The 25,116-nt window shown below is 38.0% G+C and overlaps 1 protein-coding gene across 3 annotated transcripts in view; it reads right to left on the bottom strand.

Annotated features, from left to right (window-relative positions):
* The window catches only part of LARP7 (La ribonucleoprotein 7, transcriptional regulator), a 33,584-nt gene extending 8,468 nt beyond the window's left edge, over nucleotides 1-25,116 (bottom strand). Inside the window, exons 1-10 of one of the 3 annotated variants that reach the window (XM_063136277.1) lie at nucleotides 24,937-25,116; nucleotides 17,755-17,962; nucleotides 15,390-15,490; nucleotides 15,206-15,289; nucleotides 13,981-14,145; nucleotides 12,555-12,663; nucleotides 10,438-10,809; nucleotides 9,093-9,231; nucleotides 4,198-4,358; nucleotides 2,391-2,509 (exon numbers count right to left, since the gene is read on the bottom strand). In XM_063136277.1, the coding sequence (XP_062992347.1) occupies nucleotides 2,391-2,509; nucleotides 4,198-4,358; nucleotides 9,093-9,231; nucleotides 10,438-10,809; nucleotides 12,555-12,663; nucleotides 13,981-14,145; nucleotides 15,206-15,289; nucleotides 15,390-15,490; nucleotides 17,755-17,953 (1,449 nt within the window). In that variant the 5' untranslated portion in view covers nucleotides 17,954-17,962; nucleotides 24,937-25,116. Of the gene's footprint in view, nucleotides 1-2,390; nucleotides 2,510-4,197; nucleotides 4,359-9,092; nucleotides 9,232-10,437; nucleotides 10,810-12,554; nucleotides 12,664-13,980; nucleotides 14,146-15,205; nucleotides 15,290-15,389; nucleotides 15,491-17,754; nucleotides 17,963-24,936 lie in introns of those variants that run through there. The other 2 variants (XM_063136278.1, XM_063136279.1) reach the window with 2 other exon arrangements.

The following is a 25,116-nucleotide window of genomic DNA, read 5'->3' as shown; positions in this document are numbered from 1 at the left end:
GGTGCAATAAAGAGTATCATCTTATCTAGTTTATTCCTCTAGTTTCGACCAACTTGTTGTCATGAGCAGTCTCAGACAGACATTCAGTATTTAGATGTCAAGGTTACCTTACAAATAGTTAAGATGATAAACCTGAAGATACTTGGCAACATAGTTAGATTATACAGCTCCTCAGAAGGCTAAGACACCGATAAATGTTAGTATTATAAGCTTCTCCGAAAGTAATTCAGTTGTTGTAATACCTAGCTATATAGTGCTTGGAATTGTTCACAGAAAAGGTGAAGGTAGCAGTGTTGGCCAAAAGAACATTTCCACATTTTTTTTTATTTTCCCTTTGTCCAATATTGCTACCTCCACCTTTTGTGTGACTTGGAGAATTTAGTAATTCAACAGCAGGATCGTATATTGGAGGAAGATTATTTAGTAACACCTGAAGCTGGGACTTAATTCTCTGATGCAAAGCTCTTCCTCCTAGATAGAGCTACCCAATTTCGTTTCCAGTGACTGTTTTTTTTTTTAACCTAGTACACAATCTCAAATTATTTCCAGGTTTGTTAACATAAAAACTGTATAGTTTTGCTTTATTTCTGTTCTTAATCTATCAAGAAGCCTATCTTTGTGTTTTGCCTAAGGATGGAAATGGTTTTTGAGTAACATCCAGGACCACCCCAAGGGTTGCTGTTAAGAAAAACAACCCAAATGCAGAAAAAACTTTTTTTCTCCCTGCCCCCTTTTTTCCTGTTACCTTCTTGTTTATGAAGTAGCCCCAAATTTTAAAATTCTTCCACCATCATAGGTTAGTTTGACAAAAAAAAAAAAAAAAAACACTCCAAAAATAACAAGCAGATACAGACTAAGCTATATACTTTTCATGGTATGAAGTATGCCATTAAAATTATAAAATCACTCTCCAGAATTGAGTTAAATCATTTACTGTCAGCATATGAGACCTATCGTTCCAAGAATCTTTTTTTATGCAAGGTGGTCAATTCATCCCCTCTGCAATCCAAATTTACAAAGCTAAGACTCTGTCCCAGCTTACTTATGGTATTCCTATTTGGATATTGGGATTTAATGCCCAAATTAAAAGAGTCCCGTCTGTATTTTTTTAGGAAGTTACTGAGCCTTGCTTCCTGTGTGGGGAATATAGCTATTTTTCTGGAAGTGAGTATTCATTTGACCAGTCTAACGCAAGGCATGAATTGATGTCTTCAAATAGTAGCCACACTTATACTTCCTGGTAGTTATCTCTCTTAATAGTGTCTCAGATTCCTATGTCACCCATTGGATGAGAGAGAGATGGAGAAGATGTTACTTAGGCTAGACTTCTCTGTGGAAGCCTAGCGGGCAACTATGGGCCCAATTTCCTGTTGTTCAAAGACCTAGATCTACAGCATTTAAGAACTGCTGCTAATAATTTTTGTTCTCCGTTACTCTATAATAATTTTAATAATTATGGACTCACTGCAGCTCCATATCTGCATACATTAACTATTCCAAAGTACAGAAGAGCATTTACTCTTGTTCACTTTTATGTGTTGCCACCAGCACTTCTTAGAAGGACAATTTAGTAAGATCCTGGTTAATGAACAGATACGTTCTTGTGGTGCTGGAGCAATAGAATCTGCTGAACATGTCCTCTTGTATTGTATTGTATTGTAACATGCATAAGGAATGGAGAAGTAAGTTAATTTTTACATTATTAACAGCCTTTTCTGGAATACCATCACAAGAGCCAGTGTAGTGGCTAAAGTGTTGGACTGAGAGTCAGGAGATCTGGGTTCTAGTCATCACTCAGCCATGCCACATACTCTCAGCCAGATCTACCTCACAGGGTTGTTGTTGTGAGGATAAAATGGAGAGGTGGAGGATTATGTACACCGCCTGAGAAAAAAAGGTAACAAGGTAACCATGGTGCACAAGAGTTTTAGCTACCATTAGAATACATTGAGCACTCTAGATCAGGAAGATTATTTACACTTTGAATATTTAACCTATTTTATTGTAAATATTGTTTGTCATATGGTACTTAATAAAAAGAAATGTAATAAACACTTTTTTCATGGCTTTAACAATCACAGTTAAGGCACTTTAATGGCAGAGTCATTGAAGAAGGGAAAACTATTCACTTCTGGAAGTGGATGGGGAAATATGCCATTACAAAAAATAAAGTGACTTGTATAGATGAGCTCTTTCCGGTATGCAAATTTGATTTTTTTCTTTTTTGCTTTGAACTACATTCCTCAGGAGATCCTTTTATAAACCATTCATTAACACATATTCTTCAAGGCATGTGCACATCTAGTTGACAAACAGAACTGCATATAGAAGATGCATTCAACAAGTCAAAAGATTTTCAAGAAAAGGTAACCCTGAGGTTACAGAGGTACCTTGATATGCTTCCTGCCTGGCAAAGGCTCAGCACTAACGATCTTCACAATCACTCCACCCTCAAACTGGGGCCCCATTGTGTGAACCTTCTCAACGGGGGCTGAGCCATCAGAGGCAACTGTTAATGTGAAAGGAAGTCAGCATTAATGAAAGTTCATATGTTAATAATTTGGCCATTGAACAAATTCAAAATTAAACAAGTTAAACAAAATTAAACAAGTAATATTTCTTAGATTGAGTATAATAGTACTGTTAGAAACAGGGAACACACAGGGTTGAGTTATAAGCGCTAGTAATACACCAACAGTATCTTTAACTCCAGTGAACACTGCATATACAACTTTCAAATCATCCTTCTAAATGCTAAATGCATTTAGCAGACTTGATTCTTCTAAATCAATGGCCAATGAATAACATTAAGAAACTCTTTATGCAGTCAATACAGAAATAGGTTATTACATCTCACTATGACACAATTTTGTCATATTGATATTCTAGTATGTTTTTAGGATGTTTTTAAACAGTGTCTACCATGTTTTTAATCAGTATTTTATGTATTTTATGCTTATTGTTGTTCCCCGCCTCGATCCAGTCAGAGAGGCAGGTAAGAAATAGATTATTATTTTACTGAGTTCTCAAATACTTTAGAGGAGGGGTGGGCAGACTTCAGACTTACAGCACCTACTTTGGGCTAATCTACACCCAGCAGGATATTGCACTATGAAAGCGGTATATAGAAGGCAGGAGCCACACCAAGTAGGATATAGAGGTATGAAAGTGGTATATAGTATGTCTCATGAGCCCCAACAGTTGTCAGTGCACTTCAATACTGCTATAAAGCAGTAGTGTGACTCCTGCCTTTTATATACCACTTTCATACCATGTTCATAGTGCAATATCCTGCTTGGTATAGATTGGGTCCTTGTTTTAGTTATAAGACATGAACTAACTTTGACAATACTTGCATGTAATGCTAAACCATAGTTTAGCACTAAATGAATGAGGAGAAAGGCACCCCATATGAAGCGTCCAGCTCAAGTGTTTCCCCCTCCCCTCCTTCCGCACAGCCAGGAGGATGAATAATTCAGTATTCTGTTTCATATTATCCAATTCCTAGCTCTTGATTATGTGTGACCAAAATCAGGGTTCAAATTAACTCTAGTATGCTAAGCAAACCAAAAAACAATCCAGGGGTTGTAGTTGGCTTGTTTAGCAACTGACTAGAGGTGGGTGGGGAAGGCTGACTAGACTTTATTATATACTATGATTCCTGAGTTGCACGTAACAGCAAAATGAAACTGAATGCTGGATTATTCCTCCTCATAGAGTAGGGAGTGTGGAATGGATGGGATTTCTGCTCATAAATGTAGCACTAAACCATGAATTAACACTATGAGCAAATCCTCCCATTATATCAACAGATCCGGGTGTATTTATATGCAATATGAATATTAAACCTTTGCTTCTAAGGACATCCAAAGGTGATCTCAGATACTGAATACTTGTTTATTGTTCTGTTTCTGTAACATTTAAAAGTTCCCCTACATATGTAAACATTTTCTTGTCTAAACATACATAAGATTGCACCCTCAATCTGTGGCATTTTGTTACAATAAATCTATTTCATTTTGTGTGAAGTACAGAGTATTTTCAAAATCCAAAACTATGTTGTCTTGTTGCTTCATCTATTCTCAGGAAAAAGTTCTTAATTTTCAATTTTTATTCAAATCCCTTAAACCACCATCAGCATCTAAGTTATTCCACTTAAAAGCAAATAGAAGTTATGATGAAGCACATTATACTCACTACATTTGCCATTTCTTGTTGCAGGCTGGTTCGGTATAAAGGCATCTGTTTCCATTTCCCCAACAGTTTGAGTTTTTGTTTGGGCCATTGCTTTTTTCAAAGATGACATGCTGGCTTTTTGTAGGGTCAAATATTCTTGCTTCAGTTGCATCCAGTCATTTCTAGAGAGATCATGATTTAGAAGTGTTAATATATATACAGTATCAAAACTCTAAAATGAAATCTAATTAATATGATCAGAAACAAATCAAACTGCAAAAAGATTTTTAAAAGTAGAAAACACAGATTGCCCTTTCTGTGTATAGGACCAAAGTTTAGATTGCTTATTTTCTGATTAGGGATAGCTGTTGTCATGCTGGTTTCAGAGAAAACGAAATTGCAACTATATGAAGGGATAATTTCAATTGGAACCACTTATTGTACAAACATGTACATTTTTAAAGTTATGCAAAACTTTTAATCAGTCTGCAGAGTTCTAGATTTATTGAAAGCTCCTATACCTGAAAAGCTCGCATAAGAGACAGCAAACCACCTATTCTGTATCACTTATTACACAGCAAATAAAATCTGAATCAATTATTCAAAAATCATATGCAATTGGTTAGGTTAGTTAAACATTACTGGATTCCAGGAAATGCTTTAAATAAAAAAAAATAGAATTCCCTGTATCATTTTATCACTGTTACTATAAACTAAGGATGAGCATAAGATAGCCAATAGAAGCCTTGAAAAGAATGCTGGACTAAATGGATAGTCTGATCTTAAATTCTTAAACACTGCATGCTAAGGATCATTGCACAGATAGCAATGCATTCATTTTTAAGAAATCCTAAATACACACTCTTGCTCTGTCCATTAACATGCATCAATGTATCACAAAGATTTATTTTTATTTTACATTTGGTAGAAAAAAATGCCTAAAACATCCCAAAATCTAGAGATAGGAACATTCCTTAAGGCTCAATTACAGAGGTGAAAAGCACAGCAAATTATATTACATTCATTTAACATGGAGACGTTTATGCAAATAGCTAAAGTTTTGCTAAAAGAAGCACAAGATAGAGACAATAATTCATTGTTAATCTAATCTGTGCTATCAAAAAAGAAGATACAGCTTCTTTTTTGAAGGATATCTTTAGGTAATAGTTTTAACTGTTGATGCTGAAAACTGTGTACTTAAAAAACCCCGAAGGCTTAGTCCCACCCAGGAAAATACATTCTCAGAGTAAAGACAGTAAATAACAAAAGATTTACATAATGACTCTGAGATAAAAAGCTACTATGTCACTCTTTGGTAAAGTACGGTATAAATAGATGACCAAGGCAGCACATTGTTAAAGGAACCTGAAAGAATACTATGAGAAATGAGCAAGGTAAGTGTTTCTCTAAATTACGCTTTTATAAAAATAAAAATGTGGTTTTTTTTAACTAGATTTGGTGCCCTGGACAGCATCGGTGGATATGGGAATAGGTTACAGAAAGGTGCTGCTTTATGTGGACCCCTTCTACTTTAACATGGAGGTGCTTTCTGTGTTCACAAAAAAAGTAAGTGCTTCCATGTTTTGGCAGAAGTGAATCCTGAACTCAGTTTTAATGCCCACACAAATTATGCTTGAAACTTAAAAGTGTTCCTGCATTGCTCACTTCAACATCACAAAGTAATCACTGCCAAAACTATGTGTACTTGACAGCAACATTTGTTATAATTAGTGTTCCAGCAAGGTTCCAGATAACCCTGTTTCAAGTAGATAGGTTTTGATGTTCTGTTTCTCTAGCAAAGCTTTTCTACATCAATTACAGCCATTGTAAGTAAGAAAGTAGAGTGAGTCCACTTTAAAAGGACCACTGCAACTTCCTGCATTGTGAAAGTAAGTACTTTCATGTTTCAGTGGTGGCAAACCCTATTTTTCTGAACACAGCTCAACATTTCATTTTAATTAAAGTATTAACATTCCAAACCCATGCATGTGGAAGCAAATTTAATTTATCTCAGTGGGACTACTTTCCACATAAATATGATTAGGGTTGCAACCTTAAAACGGCCAATAAACTGCAATGTACATTTATTTATTGCATTTGTATTTCACCTTTTCCTCCAAGGAATTCAAGGCAACATAGATTTTACACACACCCCAACCACATTTTTCCTCACATTGGCAACAACAATAGTGGTGGGGAAGTAGTCCTAACAAGAATTCTGTATTTATCTTTTGCTTGTTCAAAAAGTTAACACACATTTGACTGTAATTCAGTCAATGTGCTAAAGAACACTATTTACAGAGCGTAATGTTCAAAATATGGCAGCCAGGTTGGTCACCAGTAAACCTAGGGGTGACTATATTACACCAATTTTAAAATCACTTCACTGGCTGCCAATTAGTTTCCGGGAGAAGTATAAAGTGTTGGTTATTACCTTCTCCCCTACAATCTGCCCCGCACACTCAGGTCCTCTGGGAAGAATTTACTTCAGTCAGCCAAAACTAGGCTGACAACCATTACCCAGACTGTGGAATGGCTTGCCAGGAGAGATTCGCCAACTTAACAGTCTTTCTGAATTTTAAAAAAACTATAAAGACTGATTTCCGGCAGGCCTACCCAGTCAAATTTTAAGAGGTTTGGCTTTTATTTTAATAATGTATTCGTTTTATATGTTTTCAATCAGTTTTATGTATTTTTGTAATCAACGTTGTTCCCCGCCTCAATCCAGAGAGAGAGGCGGATAATAAATAAAATTATTATTATTATTGTAACTGGGAATTGTTTGCTTTGGATTTTTATATAAATGATTAAGGTTATAACATGTTTTTTATATTTTTGTACAACGCACTTGTGTACTATAGCAGGGAAGTGTCGTATATAAATATATTCTTACATTTTAAAAGTTATATGCTCTTTAGTGATATATATCTGACTTTGTATTTTACAGGAAAAGAAATTTATGCCACGATAAAGGACTATCCACCACTTTAATGTGGAAGTACTTGTTTTGTTCCTTTAAAAAAGTGCTTTCATATTTTAGTGATGGTACATTCAATAACTAGCTACTCATCATGCAAAGAATGAATTATTTGGTAGCAGAAAATCTAGAAAGCTGTAGCTACATTTATTCCATGCAAAACTTCAAGTAAAACTTCTTCAAATAGAATTCAAGTGTTCAACATCAGTCTGAAAGGATCCTTACTTAAATAAGGTGGTTCTTGTTATTTATAAGTGAAAAAATACATTAAGGCTGCAATCCTGTACATACTTACCTGGGAGTAAGTTCTACTCAACTCTATAGAACTTACTTTCCAATAGATATGCACAGGGATTACCAGGCCAAACCAAGTACAGCCCTTTCATTTTTATTTTACTTTCATAAATTAACACCAATTTTCTACGTACAATGAAAAGTAGATGTATATTTTGCTGCAATCCTTTACTGTTGCTAATATGCAACTCTGTCACATAAAATCTGGAATTGCACTTTAGCAATGGTGATGGACTACAAGCTATTCAGAAAACGAGTATTTGAACACTTGCAATATTCAACACCTTAAACAACATGTTGTAATAATATGTACTAATTTATTTATTTATTTATTACATTTCTATACCGCCCAATAGCCGGAGCTCTCTGGGCGGTTCACAAAAATTAAAACCATTCAAAGTATAAAACAACAGTATAAAACCTTAATATAAAATACAATGTATATTAATGTATATGGTCACTGCTTCTATGAGGTTTATGCATGTAAGTGATATAGTTCCATTAAATATAAACATTGGTTTAATACTGCTTCACTGAACTGCCCTAAAAATAAACTATTTAATATGATAAAATTAAGGTCACATTCCAGCAAAAGCTAGGCATCCTGCTCATTTCAATACAAAATTCTCATGCTTAATTTCTACTGACACTGACAAGATATACAAGTGCCGAGCTAGTTGGATGTACATAATTTTACCTATCACGTAGTATTAAGAGAACACAATGGTTTTGCACAGAAACTAGAAAACAATTTTGATGTTTAACATTTATCACCTATGCGCCTCATTACAGATAAGGCTATTACATTAAACCAATGGAAATTTATTCGGATGCAACGTTAAAGGAACACTTTCCCTAAATTCATCCTAATTCTTTAATTGATTGAAACTTATGTTTTTAAATGTATGATGGAGGATGGAATTTTGAGTAATGGTCAGCTAATATTTGTTTTAGGTTCAACCCTTTGCTCCCACATTCATTCCTTGTTAGCCTTGCCCTGTGCCACACCCTTTTCTTTTAACTACTGTAACGAAGGACTGTGTTCCTCACTGCCTTATTTAATCTGTAAGACCTATGTACATTGATGGTATTATGATATATAAATTAAAAAAAACCCTACCATCCTGGGGTTGGTGGAATGAATTCTTGATACATAACACTGAAGAGATTGGACCTTTGTTCAATATAATAAAATCTTCCCACTAGGGGCATAAATGTATCAAATTCTTTCTTCCTAACTTGCCCCTCACTCCCAAACACAGCTAGAGACGGGTAATGGGGAAAAAAACTAGCCTTTTAAAGAAAAGGCTCATTACTTACATCTCCCTATACAGGCTGGGGAAACCTAAACATTCTTAGGACTGTGCCCTTAACTCCTCTGCATTCATTTCTGCATTCATTTCATCTACTTACAATACAATTGAACTACTTGGGTATCTGATTATGTGTTGCTAGTCACACTATGACACTAAAAAACCATTGTCATAGACCATGTAATTGATCTCAAATAGCAGTTTCCTGATCAAGAGAAAGCAAACATGACAACCCTTTGCCACAATCAGTAGTAACTAGCTGCTTCTGTAGTGCTAACTTTTTACTGTATGTGCAATAAGATTCAAAATTAATTCCTGCATGTTTAACATACTTTGAAAGAACTCTTAATGGAATGACCTCTTCTCCCATCTTGTGTCTCTCTTTATGTTTCTTCTTGTGTTTCCTTTTAGATTTTGAAAGAGATGTATCTTTCTTATCTCCAATCTCTCTCTCTTCTTCAGTGGAAATTTCTAAGTGGAAAAACAAAGAAATTGTAAGAGCTAATGGATGATTAAATTTATTACATCACCTTTTCTCCAGGGAGCTCAAGGTAGTGTACATACTATGTGAGGTAGATTATGCACTGAGACAGTAACTGATCCAAGAGCACCAAGTGAGCTCCATGAGGCTCTGAACCTGGGTCTCTCCAGTCCTGGTCTGACACACTAACTGTTATACCAGACTGAAACATCATCACTCTGATTTCTATAAATAGTTCCACAACTCAGTAAAAACAAACATCCATAAAAATTCTTACTGTACATTTAAATGATTCCAGTAAGTACCCAGATAGATTTTTTTTCCTTCAACAGTAAAACCTTAAAAAAAAACTTTGTATTGCAGGGGGTCCAAAGAGATCTTGATCTCCAAGCCTGAAACAATTGCCAGCAATGTTTGACACACTGATTACCCACCTTCTCCTGTGAGATATCCAGCAGCTAACACAGATCATTCTCCATTTGAGATAGGGAGAAATGCTTTTGGCTTCTGTAGTTATGTCCTCTGTTATTTATGGAATATTATGCTGCCAAATTTTTAATGAGGATAAACAAGCTAGTCTTGCATCGTAAATAAGAATAGCTCCTAGCTCACACATATCACACTAATTCGGTTTTACATAAACTGCTCTGCTAAGAATGACAGAAACAATGGAATTCCTCTCAATCATTTTGCCATTCAATATCCCAAGTACATATTCTAAGCCAATGGCAGTGATGCATTACTAGTATAGGCAACAATGCCCAACTTTACATATCACTAGTTTGCATATTATTTGACAACTTGAAGAAGCAACATTTGTTTGTCTGACACTGATCTAGATATAATTATTATGTTCTCTTAAAGTAAAGTAGGCAGGTCTTTTACCATTTTCCCAAACACGCTGTCTTGGCCTTCTGGGTCTTAAATAGCAGGCTGGGCCATGCCTCTGGAGAATGCCTGTTTGCTGGAAGGTAGGTGGCTTGTCCCACAGGTAGAGCAGGTCTCTTATCACCTTTCCCAATTCTGTTAAAGTAACACTTCCTGGTGTCTGAATCCACTCTCCCCTTTGAGAGGAGTTATATTTACCCCATCAAACTCCTATTCTTTCCCACTGTTATTTTCCACATTGTAGTAACACTGCCCCAAATCTGTTTTAGAAAGTGAATGAACTAAAAAATTAGTGATCTGACTCTTACCTTTGGAATCTTCTGGCCCTTCTGTGGATTCTTCTTTTGTAGAATGAACATTATCTTTCTGAGACGTTTTCTTTACCTTTACACTTGACAGCTCTCCTTCCCCAGAGCGGCTTCGCTTCCTCTTTCCTGGTCTACTTTCTCCTAAACCTGAGCTTTCCATTCTATCGAGCTTCTTTTTCTCTTTCCTTGAAGACTGCCGTTGGACTTCTGATAATTCTGTTTCAGAGCTCTCTGACACTGTCCTATGTCTCTTCGACCTGCTTGTGTGTTCCACAGTAATGTCCGTGTTTAGGTCTTTTGTTTCTGCACTTGATTGTTGGCTGTTTTCCTTCTTTGTTTTGGATTTCTTCTTCTTTTTCTTCTTCTTTTCTTCTATATGAATGAAATAATATTTATCTCTATATTCAGGATTTATTTATTTCATATTAATCCCACTCTCATGTCTGTTGTATACAAGGCTATTTGCCTCTTTCCCTCCCACACCATTTTATGCTAAGGTTAAGTCTGAGAGTGTGCAACCGGCCCAAGGTCACCCAATGAGCTTCATGACTAAAGAGGGATTTGAACCCAGGTCTCTTTAATCAAAATCCAACATTCTTTCTACTACACCACACTTGCTGTCCTCATCTGGCCTAACTCCAAAAACAGCATATGCCCAACTCAGAAAAAACAGTTTTGATACTTCAGATGCTCGCTTCAGTTTTTCTGGAACATTTGTTGTTTTTTAGCAAGTGCCAATGAAGACAAAGAAAACTGCTTTCATGAAGGGCTGATACTACAATGTAACGAAGAGCCTTGTGGCGCCTTAAAGAACTAAGCAACCAGTTCATATATCTGACAAAGTCAGCTCTGACCATGAAATCTTATGCCATAATACCTTTGTTGGTAAGATGGCTACTCGCTGAATTTGTCACTAAAATCCTAGTTGCCTATAATATTTCTAAGACTAAGCAACAAACTATTCAAATCAGCCTGCTCGTGTATAATTTTCTAAATTCTCTGGCTTCAATTGGACTAAGTTTAAATGTAAAATTAATGCACGCAATAATATTAATGGATAGCATTAATGACGTCGATTGCAGTGCATACCACCATTAGACTGCAGAATGAAGCTATCAAAAAAGGACAAGTATATAGGAAAGTGAGTATATATGAGGGCTGTTCATATCAATGTCCAGATGTACTCAATGAGACATGACAGTGAAGTTGAACACATCCAGTAACCGCCCCTACTAACATTGACATGCCCATTGGACAAACCCTGGCAGCTGCATGCTTACTGTTAAATGTACGGGTATAAGTGTCCTCGATGTGAATGTGAGCCCTGGCCAATCAGGGTTCCCATCTGGGTAGAGAAGCCTTCTGTGTAGGGATCCCTTTCCACTAACACAGAATATGCAGGTGCATAGGGCAGGGGCACAAGCAGCAGGCACTTCAGTGTTAGGTGGTGTTTGACTAGTGGGCATGATTGCCAGCCCCCAGTTGAGTGGAGGCATTGTATGAATAGGCTTTTTGTTTAACTCTCAAATTTCTCTGAGATACTTGTCTGTTTTCTATTAACATACCCTATTCATATTCATAATTTGTTGCTGAAATCAACATATGTGTTATCATAAAGTGAAACAATTATGCCTATCCAATTATTTTGGATTGCTGAAATTTTCTATGCATGGTTCTAGAACAGGAAGAGACAACTTTTTTGGGCCATGGGCACATTTGGCCATTTGAGAAATTGTCCTGAGCGCCACCACAAAATGGCTGTTATGGGAGGCATGGCAAAGTAACCTGCACAAAAGACTGATTACAAGCAAAGATGGGGTCTGAGCTCTAATACACTAAACAACTCCTTTGAACCCACAACTTTCACCAACAGAACCTATTTCATAGCGATCCCAACTACCAGTAGGAAAATGCATTAATTAAAAAAAGTGGGGAGGGAGAATACTTAGGGGGGCACCAAGAAAGGCCTCAAGAGGCATATTGGCACCAGTTGGTAGGACACTGCCTACCCATGATCAAGAACAAATGTCCACCTTTAAGCAGTATATAAAAATCAATCACTTCAATAACAGAAAACATTTCTCCTCTAAAGAATCCATGGACAGCTTTGTACTCACCAACTACGCTGGAATCACTTGTAGGCAGTGTAGGAACAGCCTTGTTTTTTACTGTTTTGGGGAATATACCAGGTTTTCTCGGTGCATCTTCTGGTGGGTTATTCAAGAACTTAAATGCAAAATCAGAGAATTTAATAAAACTGCTATTAGCTAATATAATAAAATTCCACTGGTTTTCAGGACACCTTGAATGTCTCTCTCTATACCCTCATATATAGAACTTGTGGCATTTGTTTAGGTTGACCAGAAGATCATGATGGGATATAGGGAAGTTCGTTAACATTAAATCCTTTACAATTTCTGCTATATTTAAATGCCCACTCTCCGGCACTGATGTGTTATAGATATTGAAATAAGGAATGAAACTAAGGCACAAGTGTGTAGTTTATGTTGCTCCTCTCATCGTATTTCTGCACCTACAATCCCCAAAAAACGGATCCAGACTTGCATTCCATGAACAGAAGGGCTCCTTCTGTTTGTGGTACAGGCCCCAATCCAGCAGAAATTCTCACTGGTGGGATGGGGGTAGGAGAAGCTTTTTGTTGATTTCCAATTCCCTTTAAATGTCATCCATAGACTGTTTTGAAGGGATCCTAACCCCCTGGAGAAGATTTGGGGGGAGGGGAATGGGGAGCTGCAGAGAGAAAGGGGAAATTGGCAAAAATCACATCCTGCAATTCTGTGAGCAGAACTGTGTTCAGAAAAGTCTGGAACCAACCCACATTTTTCAGTCAGAATAAATCATGAAAACAAAGTAAGCATACATTTACTTTGAAGCCTTCCTTAACTGAATTGATTACACAAGATTTAGGCTGCAAACCTACCCATACAAAATCAAGAGTAAGTAAGCCTGCTGAATTTATTGGAATTTACTTTGAATGTAAATCTGCATAGGATTGAAGAGCAAATACCTTTTCAGAAGGACAGTTGCATGCAAGAACAGTAGTAAATGGAAAGGGGACAGGCTATAATTATGAGCTGTAAGGAAGCTGGAGCTATGTAATACAATTAATAGCACAATCCTGTGTCTGTCAATTCACAGGTAAAAACTTATTGAATTAATGAATTTTACTCCCAGGTGAGCATGTATAAATTTGCAGCCTAAATATATTCCCCAAATATTTCCCAATAACTTCTAAATTATTAGTCGACATTGGCAGGAAATTTTCAGTCCACCATAAGAGCTAGAAACTTGCTGTTTTGAAATTTAAAGCTGAAACCTTCCAAGATAAATGCAGTGCTTCCAAATTCACTGCATAGATAGCGTCTTGGTATATTCACTTACGCTGCGTAACTGCAACCACAGAAGGACTCATACTGAACTACTAATTGTTTGAGAACTGGTATTAGTATAGAAGTCAAAATTGTGTATAAACATGGGGCTAAATAATACAAAAATAGTTATTTTAAGTTGTTCATAACTGACCTCAATTGCCTTTTCTGCTTGTTCTTTTGTTTCAAATTCAACAAATGCAAATCCCTTTGGGTCTCTGGTGGTCTTATAGCGAGGGATGCTGATATAAACCACATTTCCACATTTCCCAAATACCCGTTCAATCCAACTATGATTGACATTTTTAGGAAGCAATTCCTAAAGCAAAACAAAAAACCCACAAAAAGGAATGGATATGTACATTAGTATTATTGTATAAATATTCACGATCAATCACTGCATATTTTAATGTCTAATCATCCTTGGTAAACCAAGACAGGACACTGCTATTGTTCATACTTCACAATTTTAATAAATACATACTTTCCCTTACCCCATTCATTTTATACCAAATAATTATGTTAGGGACCCGACTGCTCTAAAGATTTGAGAGAGAAAAGGAATTTCAAGGCCATCATCCTTAGAAAGTATTATCAATATATGCTGTCACAAGAAATGCTGGTGTTGGTATTAGCTAATAAATTAGATTTTAAAGCCTAATTTCTGTTTTTGATATGTGGGTGGCATGGGTAGAGAACCAGTAAAGCTTGAGAGATTATTTGTCAGGATGTTGTATTAATTTTTTAAATTAATTTTTAAAAGGATATTTTCTGTGATATTGGTCTGGATCACATGTAATGACTTACTATGGATTGCACATTCCATAGTCAGGGGTGTGCTGCAGTGAGCAAACTATTGCCCACCTGCCTGCCCCTTCCACTTTGTATCCATTTCTGCTGGCAGCAAAAGATAAGTGATAAAGCTGGTTCACTCATTATTCAGGGATACATAGCGATGACGGCTTTTTAAAAGTTTAAACCGTTCACACTTGGTGGACCTTCTCGATACGGTGGGAATGTTGTGGTTATAATCCTTCCAATTTTGTGCCAGTAGAGAGAATATATTAGTTAACACTAGTGGAACTGATCCTCCAAATTAAGGGAGCAGTAGGAGATCAGTTTGCCACATCATAAAAGCATATGGCTCTTCCTACCCCCAGGATTTCAGACTTCCCATTGCTTTCACAATTATCTGGGTGCTTCACAGTCAAAACTACAAAATATTCTCACAACACCCAAAATTCCAACTGTATCAAAAAATATGAACTAGCAATTTTCCATTAATTCTTCCTCTTGAAGCATTAACAGTAAAATAATATTAAAATCATGCAATTCAATTTTAGAGAACAAGCAAGCGTTCAACAGTACAGACAACTTACCACATATACTGTACGACTATCCACATCTTTAGGCTGCTCACCCAGTGGCTGCCGTCTTCTTATCTTAGTTCCTTCTAAATCCAACTATAAGATACAAACTAATTAGGGAAGTTGCTTCACAACATTTACTCTCATTCAGTCTTACTGGAAAAGACAGAACAAAACAAAGAGACTTTATACTCACCTCTACAACAGATGAACTTTTAACTGCTCTCGCTATCAATTTTCTGTCAGTGGTTAATTTTTTCATTTTGTTAAAAGAAACCAGAAGTGATATGTCAACATCTAATATAAAAAAATGAAATTATGGTAAGAAATGGTAATAAAGTTACTGACCTGATTTGCACATAATGACAACCCATCAGTTTAAAAAATGATTTGTTGGGAAGTATAGGTGCACTGCTTGCAACATGCCTGCCTCTTCCACTTCAGCACACAACCCACAATTGGCTCCTTCACATGTTGTGCAATGTGACATGTGAACCCAGATCACTAGGTCATTTAGGGGCTGAACAACCCAGCAGTTAACCCAATAACAAACAAAGAGATAACAGCTAGGTTGTACAGGCCATAAAAAACACAGAGGTCCAGGCACATCTGTCACACTGCACAACCAACAAAGGAAAGGATTGTGGGTTGTGGGTTGTTCTGTAAGGTGGAGAAGGCAGCCTGTGCACCCCCAACAACCAATGGGTTCTGCATGAACAGTCCCACTGGGAAGGCTTACAAGACTGGCCTTGGGAGATTCTGTTAGGAGGGAGCCTCCCTCCTCCAAGGGGAAGTAAAAGAGCCCACACTACTAGCTAAATCTTTGGCAGTTGATTCTCAGAACTGCCCAAAGAGCTTTGGCTTCTGGGTGGCATAGAAATGTAATAAAATAAATATATGGAGGAGACACATTTAGAGAAGAGCTAGCTGACATGGCATAAACTGCTGAACTTTACAACTAAGGTTGTAGTGCCTGAATTTGCTTTCCTTTCCCCCCTCCTCCTCCCTCCCAATCCCCTTTCCTTTTGTGTCATGTCTTTTAGATTGTAAGTCTGTGGGCAGGGACTGTCAAGAAATACTTTTGTAAGCCGCAGTGAGAGCCTTTTTTGGCTGAATGGCAGCATAAAAATCCTTAAATAAATAAATAAACTCTGGACTCTGTCATATTGTTGTTTTGTCCTTTCGATAACTTTTAGTATAGAAGAGAAACAAGAGAAAACCTATAGATAGAATTTAGGTGTTCATTTTTGAGAGACTGTTCTATATCATTACCTTTAGCTTTCTGACTGCACCTATCAAATTTCCTCATGAAAGTATCTTTTCCTCAACTGCTTACTGAGTAGATTTTTATTTAAATCATTTTATACTTCATTCTAGTTAGAATTCCAGTGTACTGAACTACAACATAAAATAATGAAACCGCTAAAATGATTATTAAAAACATATACAAATTAACATGCCTAGGTGAACAAAAACATTTTAGCCTGAAGCTGGAAAGTTCACGATGTGGGCGCCTGGTGAGCCTTTTTACGAAAGGTATCCCATAAGTCAGGCATCACTGCTGAGAAAGCCCTTTCCTTTCTTGACACTGTACCTCTGATAGAGGTAGATGAAGGAAGCTCATCACAGTTCTTAATGCATGGGCAAGCTGGTATGGGAAGGGGTACTCCTTTAGTTGGTTCCAAACTGTTTAAGGCTTTAAAGATAAGTACCAGAAGCTTGAATTGGGCCCAGAAGCGAATAGGGAGCCAGTGAAATTCTTTTAAAACTGACATCATATCTCTTACTCGCGTTCCATCATATTCACTGTGAAACTTGCACCATTTGCACTCCAAGTGTGTTCCAGTCTGTTTCATTGACCTTAACTCCCCAGTAAAGCAGGGAGCTAGTCAGGTTTTACACTGTGGGGTAGAAAGCTTGGGAATGAGCATGTCAACCGCTAGTTTTATCTCACACTGCACGGTGAGATTAAGACTTAAACAGCAGCACCAGTCATGTCAATTGGAAACTCCCTTTGAGCATTCGGGAACCCACTAAATTTTCAGTGGGTAGCCCAGCTTAATGGAATCAGAGTTTAAGGGTGCTCCCAGCCTTGCCGGAATAATATAGTGAACCAGGGGGTGATGGCTGTAGAACTACAGGCCGGAAACTGGCATAATCCTATTTTTCTCCAAACCTCCTTAACTAGGGGGTGGCATGCATCACAGAAACTTCTGCAACTAAGAGGATAATTGCCCTCTGCTGTGGTATGCTTCCCATCACTACTGCTACTGTTTCTGTTGAACCTTGTATTTTCTATGGCAAGATATTTCAATGCTTGCTCCAGAGTGCTAGTGACAATAAAAACCTAAGTCATCAAAAATACAAATCTTTAAAAAAATCCAGAAAAATTACAAGTTAGTTCTCCTGAATACAACTACAAATACTTATAAAAACATTTAACAAAATGATATCCAAAGCCTGCAATACCCAGCTAGAAACATATGACACAAAATGATTCTCATGAGTTGCATTTCAACAACAATGTGCTTTACTGCTAGCTTAGTAAAGAATGAACTCACATCCATCTCTAGATTTTTCTATTTGTTCTCGGAGAAATCTGTCCTTGTGAAGATTGACATCGCCAAACCAAAAGTCTACTTGCTTTGCTATATCTGAAAGCACTTGTTTAACTCTAGATCGTTTCTTTTTTTCTCGTTCCTTCCTTTGTTCCGTAGTTTCTTTTTCCATGGTTTTGCTTCTTACAGTTTCAGTCTCCATTCTTGTCACCTGAAAGTTAACATCACATGACGCTTATTTTATTCTTAGGAGCATCCAATGATCCTAAGAATTTGCATGATATCAAGATTTCTACTGCACTGTTACATATGAAATAAGTAAATACATTTCCTTTTTTTACTGAAGCAAAAGGATATTGTATGGCCACTTTTCACCCAATAATTCTTAAAGCTTCTAAGTACTTAATTTTTATAACAGAAAACAAAGCACAACTTTATTTTCAAATTTCAACAGCACAATAGTATAGGTTGCTTCCATATTACAGTCCTTTAACACTACTGAGGCACTGCTTTTCTCAATAATCAAGAAGCAAAATTAAAATTGTGATTCCACACAGCCCTTAATACAAAGCTTTGTCTATTATTTACTCAGGTAGTTCTATTCAGAAAAGGTCCATTCCAACTTTAGTTTCCTTTCATTTTTTTATTTTAAAGCACTGCATGGAAGGAAAAAAGACAAGGAAACCAGAAATTAAAGTCTTCCTCTCCACAACAGGAACTGTCCTTAAAGGGCAACTAAGAGGATATTCAAAGGGAAATTATCAGACTATTTGTCTCCTCACTGCTACACTCAATAGCAAACAATAAAAGTAGCAATTCCCAGAGGGTATCTGTGTTGCAGCAAAACAGAAGGGTCTTGTGGTATTTTAAAGACTAACATTTATTCTGGTATAAGCTTTATGGACTATAATTCATTTCATAGGAAACGTTTAATTAAAAGCACAGTAGCCTGAAAGGCCTCAATAATAAGTTGCCAATCTACACTGGACAGGCTGTCACTGCAATTGCAATTTATTTTTCCAATTGTGTATAAATTAAGCTTCCAACTCGGACTTAAATTTAGTCTACTACTCTTATTGATGTCTTCCATAAAAGTCAATATAAGCTTACCCCATTTTTTGAGAAAATCTGAACTTCAAACATTTGAAATAAAGTACAAGTGTTTAATTAACACAGTGATTATTTATCATTAAAATATGCTTCTGAACTATTTAAAGAAACACACACATTCATGCTGCAATCCCCAACAACTTCCCTGGAATTCTCATTGAATTCAACAACATAGGGCATCAATGACATATCCTGTGCTGCGAGTAGGACACACTGGTAGCACAACAGGGAACTAGCAGTTCTTAAAGCAAGCAGACACAAGTGGAAATGCTCATTTCAGGAATGGAGCACATCAGAGTTCAGCTGGCCTGTCTAGAAACTAGTATTGCTGGGCATACACCATGCAGGGCAAACTGCAGCTGTACTAGCAGTGGGTACTGCTGGTACAACAGAATGAGAGGAAACACAGCAGCAGCATTGGGTACTGTCTTAAGTTCCGAATGAACCATCAAAATGATTTTTGTCCTATCAAAAAGTGATGTCATATGTTGTATCATTGGAATGAGAAGTGTGCTAAATCCTCTAAATTTCTTTGTGAGATATGACAATGTAATATACCATGATGTGAGACCTCAGAGTAGAATTATGCAAAAGCAGCACATGAAAACTGAAATGAGGTGAAACTTGTCCTGCAAATCAGGTATCCCTCCTGCTGTGAACTGATCAAGATGATTAAGGTCAATGTGTTACCAATTATAGTTTCCAAGGATAAATGAGATCATGTTCTCTCCAATAGGACAGAAGTGCAACATAGGTGCAACTCTCCCACTAAGATCTTTGATTTACCAAAATGTCAACACTGCAGTTCACCAAAGAATTCACAATCAAAATATAAGGTTTATGGCCACTACATTTAAGGTTAACTCACACTTACCCACAGAAGTGTAGGAGCCATAATAAATATAAACACCAAGCTAGGCAACACCTGCATGGGAAGGGTTCATGTTATTATCCCATATAACTGTTTCCTGCAGCAATGTGTGACTGCAATACCAGGAAGCTATTTATTATTATTATTATTATTTATTTATATAGCACCATCAATGTACATGGTGCTGTACAGAGTAAAACAGTAAATAGCAAGACTCTGCCGCATAGGCTACAATCTAATAAAATCATAGTAAAACAATAAGGAGGGGAAGAGAATGCAAACAGACACAGGGTAGGGTAAGCAGGCACAGGGTAGGGTAAAACTAACAGTATAAAGTTTCATAATTGTATTTCTGTACAATTATGAAACTGTTAGAAAAAGGATTAGCCAAAACATGAAGGATTAATCTATTAATGGCTATTAACAGCCCCTGCCTGTGGAGGCGCTGAGGCTGCCTGTGGAGGTTAACACATGCTTTGCGTGCAGAATGTCCTACGTTCAATCCCTGGCATCTTCAGGAAAGAATCCTACCTGAAACTCTGGAGAGCTGCTGCCAGCTGGTGTTGACAATACTAGGCTAGATGGACCCATGGTCTGACTCTGTATAAGGCAGCTTCTTATGTTCCTATTAGCAGGATGGAACTTTTGTATTCAGACACAGTATAACTTTGGGAATAAGATGCCTGGGACAAAGGCCAGGAGATAGCAATTACTATGAGGCCCTGTTTGTGAGATTCTAAAGACATCTGGCTTGCAATTGCTGAGAAAAAAAAATAAAAGCTTAACTATCAGACATTGGTCTGATCTAGCAAGGCTCTCTATTGTTCCACAAGTAATTAAGGCCAAAGGCCACCCTACAACAATTCAGCTTTTAAGAGGATCATTAAAGCAGTTATTCAGGTGGGAGTTAAAAACTGGCCATTTTATGGTGTTTGCAGTCCTTCTCTGCCTCCATTTCCAACATATATGTTACACCAAGCCTTTAACTTAACAATTTTGAGAACCCTTATGGGCCCTCTTACATACTTAACAGCTGCCTGAAATAAAGTATGTGAAACTTTTCCTGTCACTTCTATCTCTATACTTGGAATAATGCTTTATATTGTATTTTATGGTTTTAATTTTTGTGAACTGCCCAGTGAGCTTCAGCTATTGGGAATTATAGAAATGTAATCAATAAAATAATATCACTTACTTAAATTGCGAGTATCAGGCTGCTGTTACAAACAGTGGAGCAGGGCTAGAAAAAACAGGTGGCAGCCTTATTGTTGGTGTCCTGCCTCTCAGACCAGTGAAATTTGCACAGTTTAGCCTTCGAACTACTAGCCTCTTGCCCTGACAAATGTCAAACTGTTTCTTATGTATTTTCTTTCAACATGACTCCTCTCCAACACATATTTCAACCCAAACAGGATTTATAGTGATAATTCTGATCTCTGAGCTCCTTCTCCTACACCCGATGGTTTTGCTTGTGCTTGAATACCACCTAACCATATTTCACTTTCATATTAATGGCAAATATAACCTTCATGACCATCAAGAAATAATTCTTTTTGTTGTTGTTACAGATAACCTACATGAGGCAGAACCTATTGTGTCACACTTGGACACAAGTTTAAATCCCTGCTTGGTTAAAAACTTCACTTGACAACCACTCTTTCAACCTCACACAATAGGCTAATACAATGAGAAAGGGCTTCTTTGAGAAAGGGAGACACAACATTGCTCAAACCTTCCCAAATGTGATCAGCATCAAGTCAAAAAACAACAAGCGGGTGTAGCAGTTAACCAGCTGGATTAGAACATAAGGAGAACCCTAGTGCTGCATAAGACTAATGACCTATGTTTCCCACTATGGCTAATTAAATGCCTATGGGAAGACCACAAGCAAGACATGAGGGCAATAATCTTCACTGGTTGTTATTTCTAAGCAATTGGTATTCAGAGACAAGTTGCCTCTTATCCTGAGGGTAGCATTTAACTATAATGACTAGTAACCATTGATTGCCTTATTTTTCATGAATTTGTCTAAGCTCCTTGAAAAATGTTCTGAGTTGTGGCCATTATCACATACCGTAGCAACCAATTAAGTATGCACCGTATATAGAAGTATTTCCTTCTATATGAGGGGCTGTAGTTCAGTGATAGCACAGATGCACTACATGCTGAACATCACAGCTTCAGTCCCTAGCATCCTTAGATAGACCTACAAAAGAACCTTGCCTGAAACCCTAGACACCTGCTGCCAGTCAGTGTGAACATTAGGTTAGATGGACCAACTGTCTGATTCAGTATAAGGCTATGTTCATTTTGTTTGTCCTGAAACTTTTATCACTCATCTTCATTGGATAACCCCCAGGTTTTCATATTATGAGAAAGGAATAAACATGTCTATTTACCCACTTTCTCTACTATCTAGAGCACGGGTCCTGAACCTCTTTCAGTGTGAGAGTTGAATTCTATTTGTGAGAAAAAATCAGGAGCTGCATTCTAGTGGCAGGTGGGGCCAAAGGCAAAAGAAGCAGGATCAAAATATTAAAAATGCAAGCATATTTTAGTTTAAATAACTTACTGTCAGTAGGTAAGCTTCAGGAGAAGCATTTCATCCTTTTACAATGGGGAAAAACCTGCACAAAAGCCAAGTAACTACCAAACCATCAGTGGCTAAGGGGAAGGGAGCGCAGCCATTTGGGGGAACTCTTAAAAACCAGATTTGAATCAAAGGAGAACCAGATTTGTTCTCCAGGCCTGAGGTTCTGCATCCCTGGGGTAAAGTCTATTTTAATATGCCACCAGCATGTTCCTTACTTATTAAAAAAAACACTGAAATCTTTCCTTGAAAATAATAATAAAAAGATAAGGGAGGTGCTCTACTCCTTAACATTTCTGATTATTCTTTCTTGCAGGCCACATTTGTAAAAAGGGAGAATGTTAAGAAACAGACATCAGAAAATGAATGTAGGACAATATTGATTATGTTAATGTTTGCTCATTTAGGGAGGAATCCTATGTCTCTAGGTTTAAACAGAAAAAAGTCCTTCAACTCCCAGCATCCCTCAGACAGCATGTCCAAAACATGCATAGGTTTGCACCCTTAATTCACAGAAGAGGGAAAAAATAGTTTGCTTGGGAAAGCAAAAATGTTGGGCCAGCCATGCTCCTCATTTGTGCTTCTTTAATTTTTATGAGAGAGAAAACTAAAAGGTAGACATGGTAAGAGTATAAAAATATGCACAGCGCTGAGAGAATGAATAGTGTTTTTCTCTATCTCCCCCGTAATACTAGAACTCAACCACCCAATGAAATTATTTGGCAGAAGAAACAGGCTAGATGAGAAAGCACTTTTTCACACAATACATAATTAAAATATGGAATTTGCTGCTTCAATAGATGGACATTACCTCAGATGTTTTTTGAGAATAGTTAGTTTTATCATCTACAATAATTAGCTGCATAAGCTAAATGGAATAGCTGCGTAAGTTATTAGCTGAGTAAGCTAAATGGAACCTCCAGGTTAAGTTGCAGCATACCTCTGAAACTAGCAGCAGTGGGGGAAGGAAAACAGAGGAAAGCTACCGCTTCCAAGACCTGCTCTGTGGGCTGGGCACTATGGGAAACAATGTGCTGGTCCGCAGCTGCAACTCCGTGCATTCTTATGTGATCCTATGGTTATGCTTTATCCAGGCTTTTACAAAACTAAATCATAATTTGAAAAGAGCAGGGGATATGTTATGAAGTCTTCTAAGTGTAGAATGCTGCAGGCCATATTACTGTAGTAACAAATTAGATCCTGTAGTAACATCCACTACACTGGGAGTACTAACATTATGCTGGCACAGTGTGCTTTAAGAAAAAAAGTGTTAAAATAAAGGTTAAAGGAACTACCATGTTTATAACTGAATAGGGAACTCCTATACAAACTTACCCAAGAGTAAACCCATCTGAATACAGTGGCTTGCTTAGGACTGTGCTATATATGCATCTTTACGTTCTTGTTTGTGACCACAGGAGAGGAATAATACACCCCATCTTCTTACATAATACTAGAACCCAAGGTCACCCCATGAAGCTGATTGGTGGGAGATTCAGGACAAATAAAAGGAAGTACTTCATCACACAGTGTACATGGAATTCGCTACAACAGTTTGGATGGCTTTAAAAGGGGGTTGCATAAATTTCTGGAGGAGAAGGCTATCAAAGACTACCAGCCCTGACGGCTATGCCCTCAGAGGCAGTGAGCCTATATGCGTCAGTTACTGGGGGGCCTGGGTTAGGGTGACCATATGAAAAGGAGGACAGGGCTCCTGTATCTTTAACAGTAAAGTGGAAAAGGGAATTTCAGCAGGTGTCAATTGAAGAGAGTGAAATTCCCTCTTCATCACAACAGTTAAAGCTACACTAGCTATAGTAGAGTGGCCAGATACAAAAGAGGGCAGGACTCCTGCAGCTTTAACTGTTGTGATGAAGAGGGAATTTCACCCTCTTCAATTGAAACCTGCTGAAATTCCCTTTTCTACATTACTATTAAAGATACAGGAGCCCTGTCCTCTTTTTCATATGGTCACCCTAGCCTGTGTGGAAGGGCAGTGTTGGAACATGTCCTGCTGTTGGTCCCTGGCCATCAGCTGGGTGGTCACTAGGTGAACAGAATGCTGGACTAGACGGACCCTCGGTCGGATCTTATGTCTTTCTGCTACCCCGAGCCAGCATGGTCTAGCGTGCGACTGGGCCTGGGGAGAGACAGGTTCGAATCCCACTTCAGCCAGCAAATTCTCTCTAGCCTACCTCGCCCGGTTGTTGTGAGGATAAAATAAAGGTATGTGGGTGGGGGAGAGCCATGCATGCGTAGAGTAAAGGCGGGGTATAAATGTAATGGTAATATTTCCAACTCCGAGTCTCCGCACCGCTCTTGGCGCCAGAGGGGGCGCGTAGGAACTAGGTTCCCCTCAGCCAACAAGCACCTGAACGGCCACGGTGGCTGACAGCTCCGCGTTCCTCACTTTGAGCCGAGCAACGGCGACGTGACCCGCTCCCCCGCCCCCGCTTTTCCCGCTCTCGCTCGAACGGTCTCGGTCCCTAGCCCGGCGAGCGCATGCGCGGACGCCACAGCGCCGACAGGCCTGAGAGTCTCGGGAACGCGCAAAGGGTTAAACAACACCCCTGCCCCTCCCCCTACTTTCACTTCTACCCGCTCCCGAGCTGACCTGATGCCACGAGCCAGCGTGAGAGATTCAAGGCGACGCCGCAGGCAGAGAAGGCTCGAAGAGGGAGCCGCTCTCCTTCAGACTTCCCTCCCTCCACGCGTTGTAGTATTAAATTCTCGCGCGACATACAGGAGACCCCGCTCTTCCCCGGCCCTATTGGTTGCTTGGAAGGCAAGCGGC

The sequence above is a fragment of the Elgaria multicarinata genome, chromosome 10 (genome assembly GCF_023053635.1).
Source record: "Elgaria multicarinata webbii isolate HBS135686 ecotype San Diego chromosome 10, rElgMul1.1.pri, whole genome shotgun sequence".
Classification (NCBI taxonomy): Eukaryota; Metazoa; Chordata; class Lepidosauria; order Squamata; family Anguidae; genus Elgaria; species Elgaria multicarinata.
This window is presented reverse-complemented; position numbering and strand designations above follow the sequence as displayed.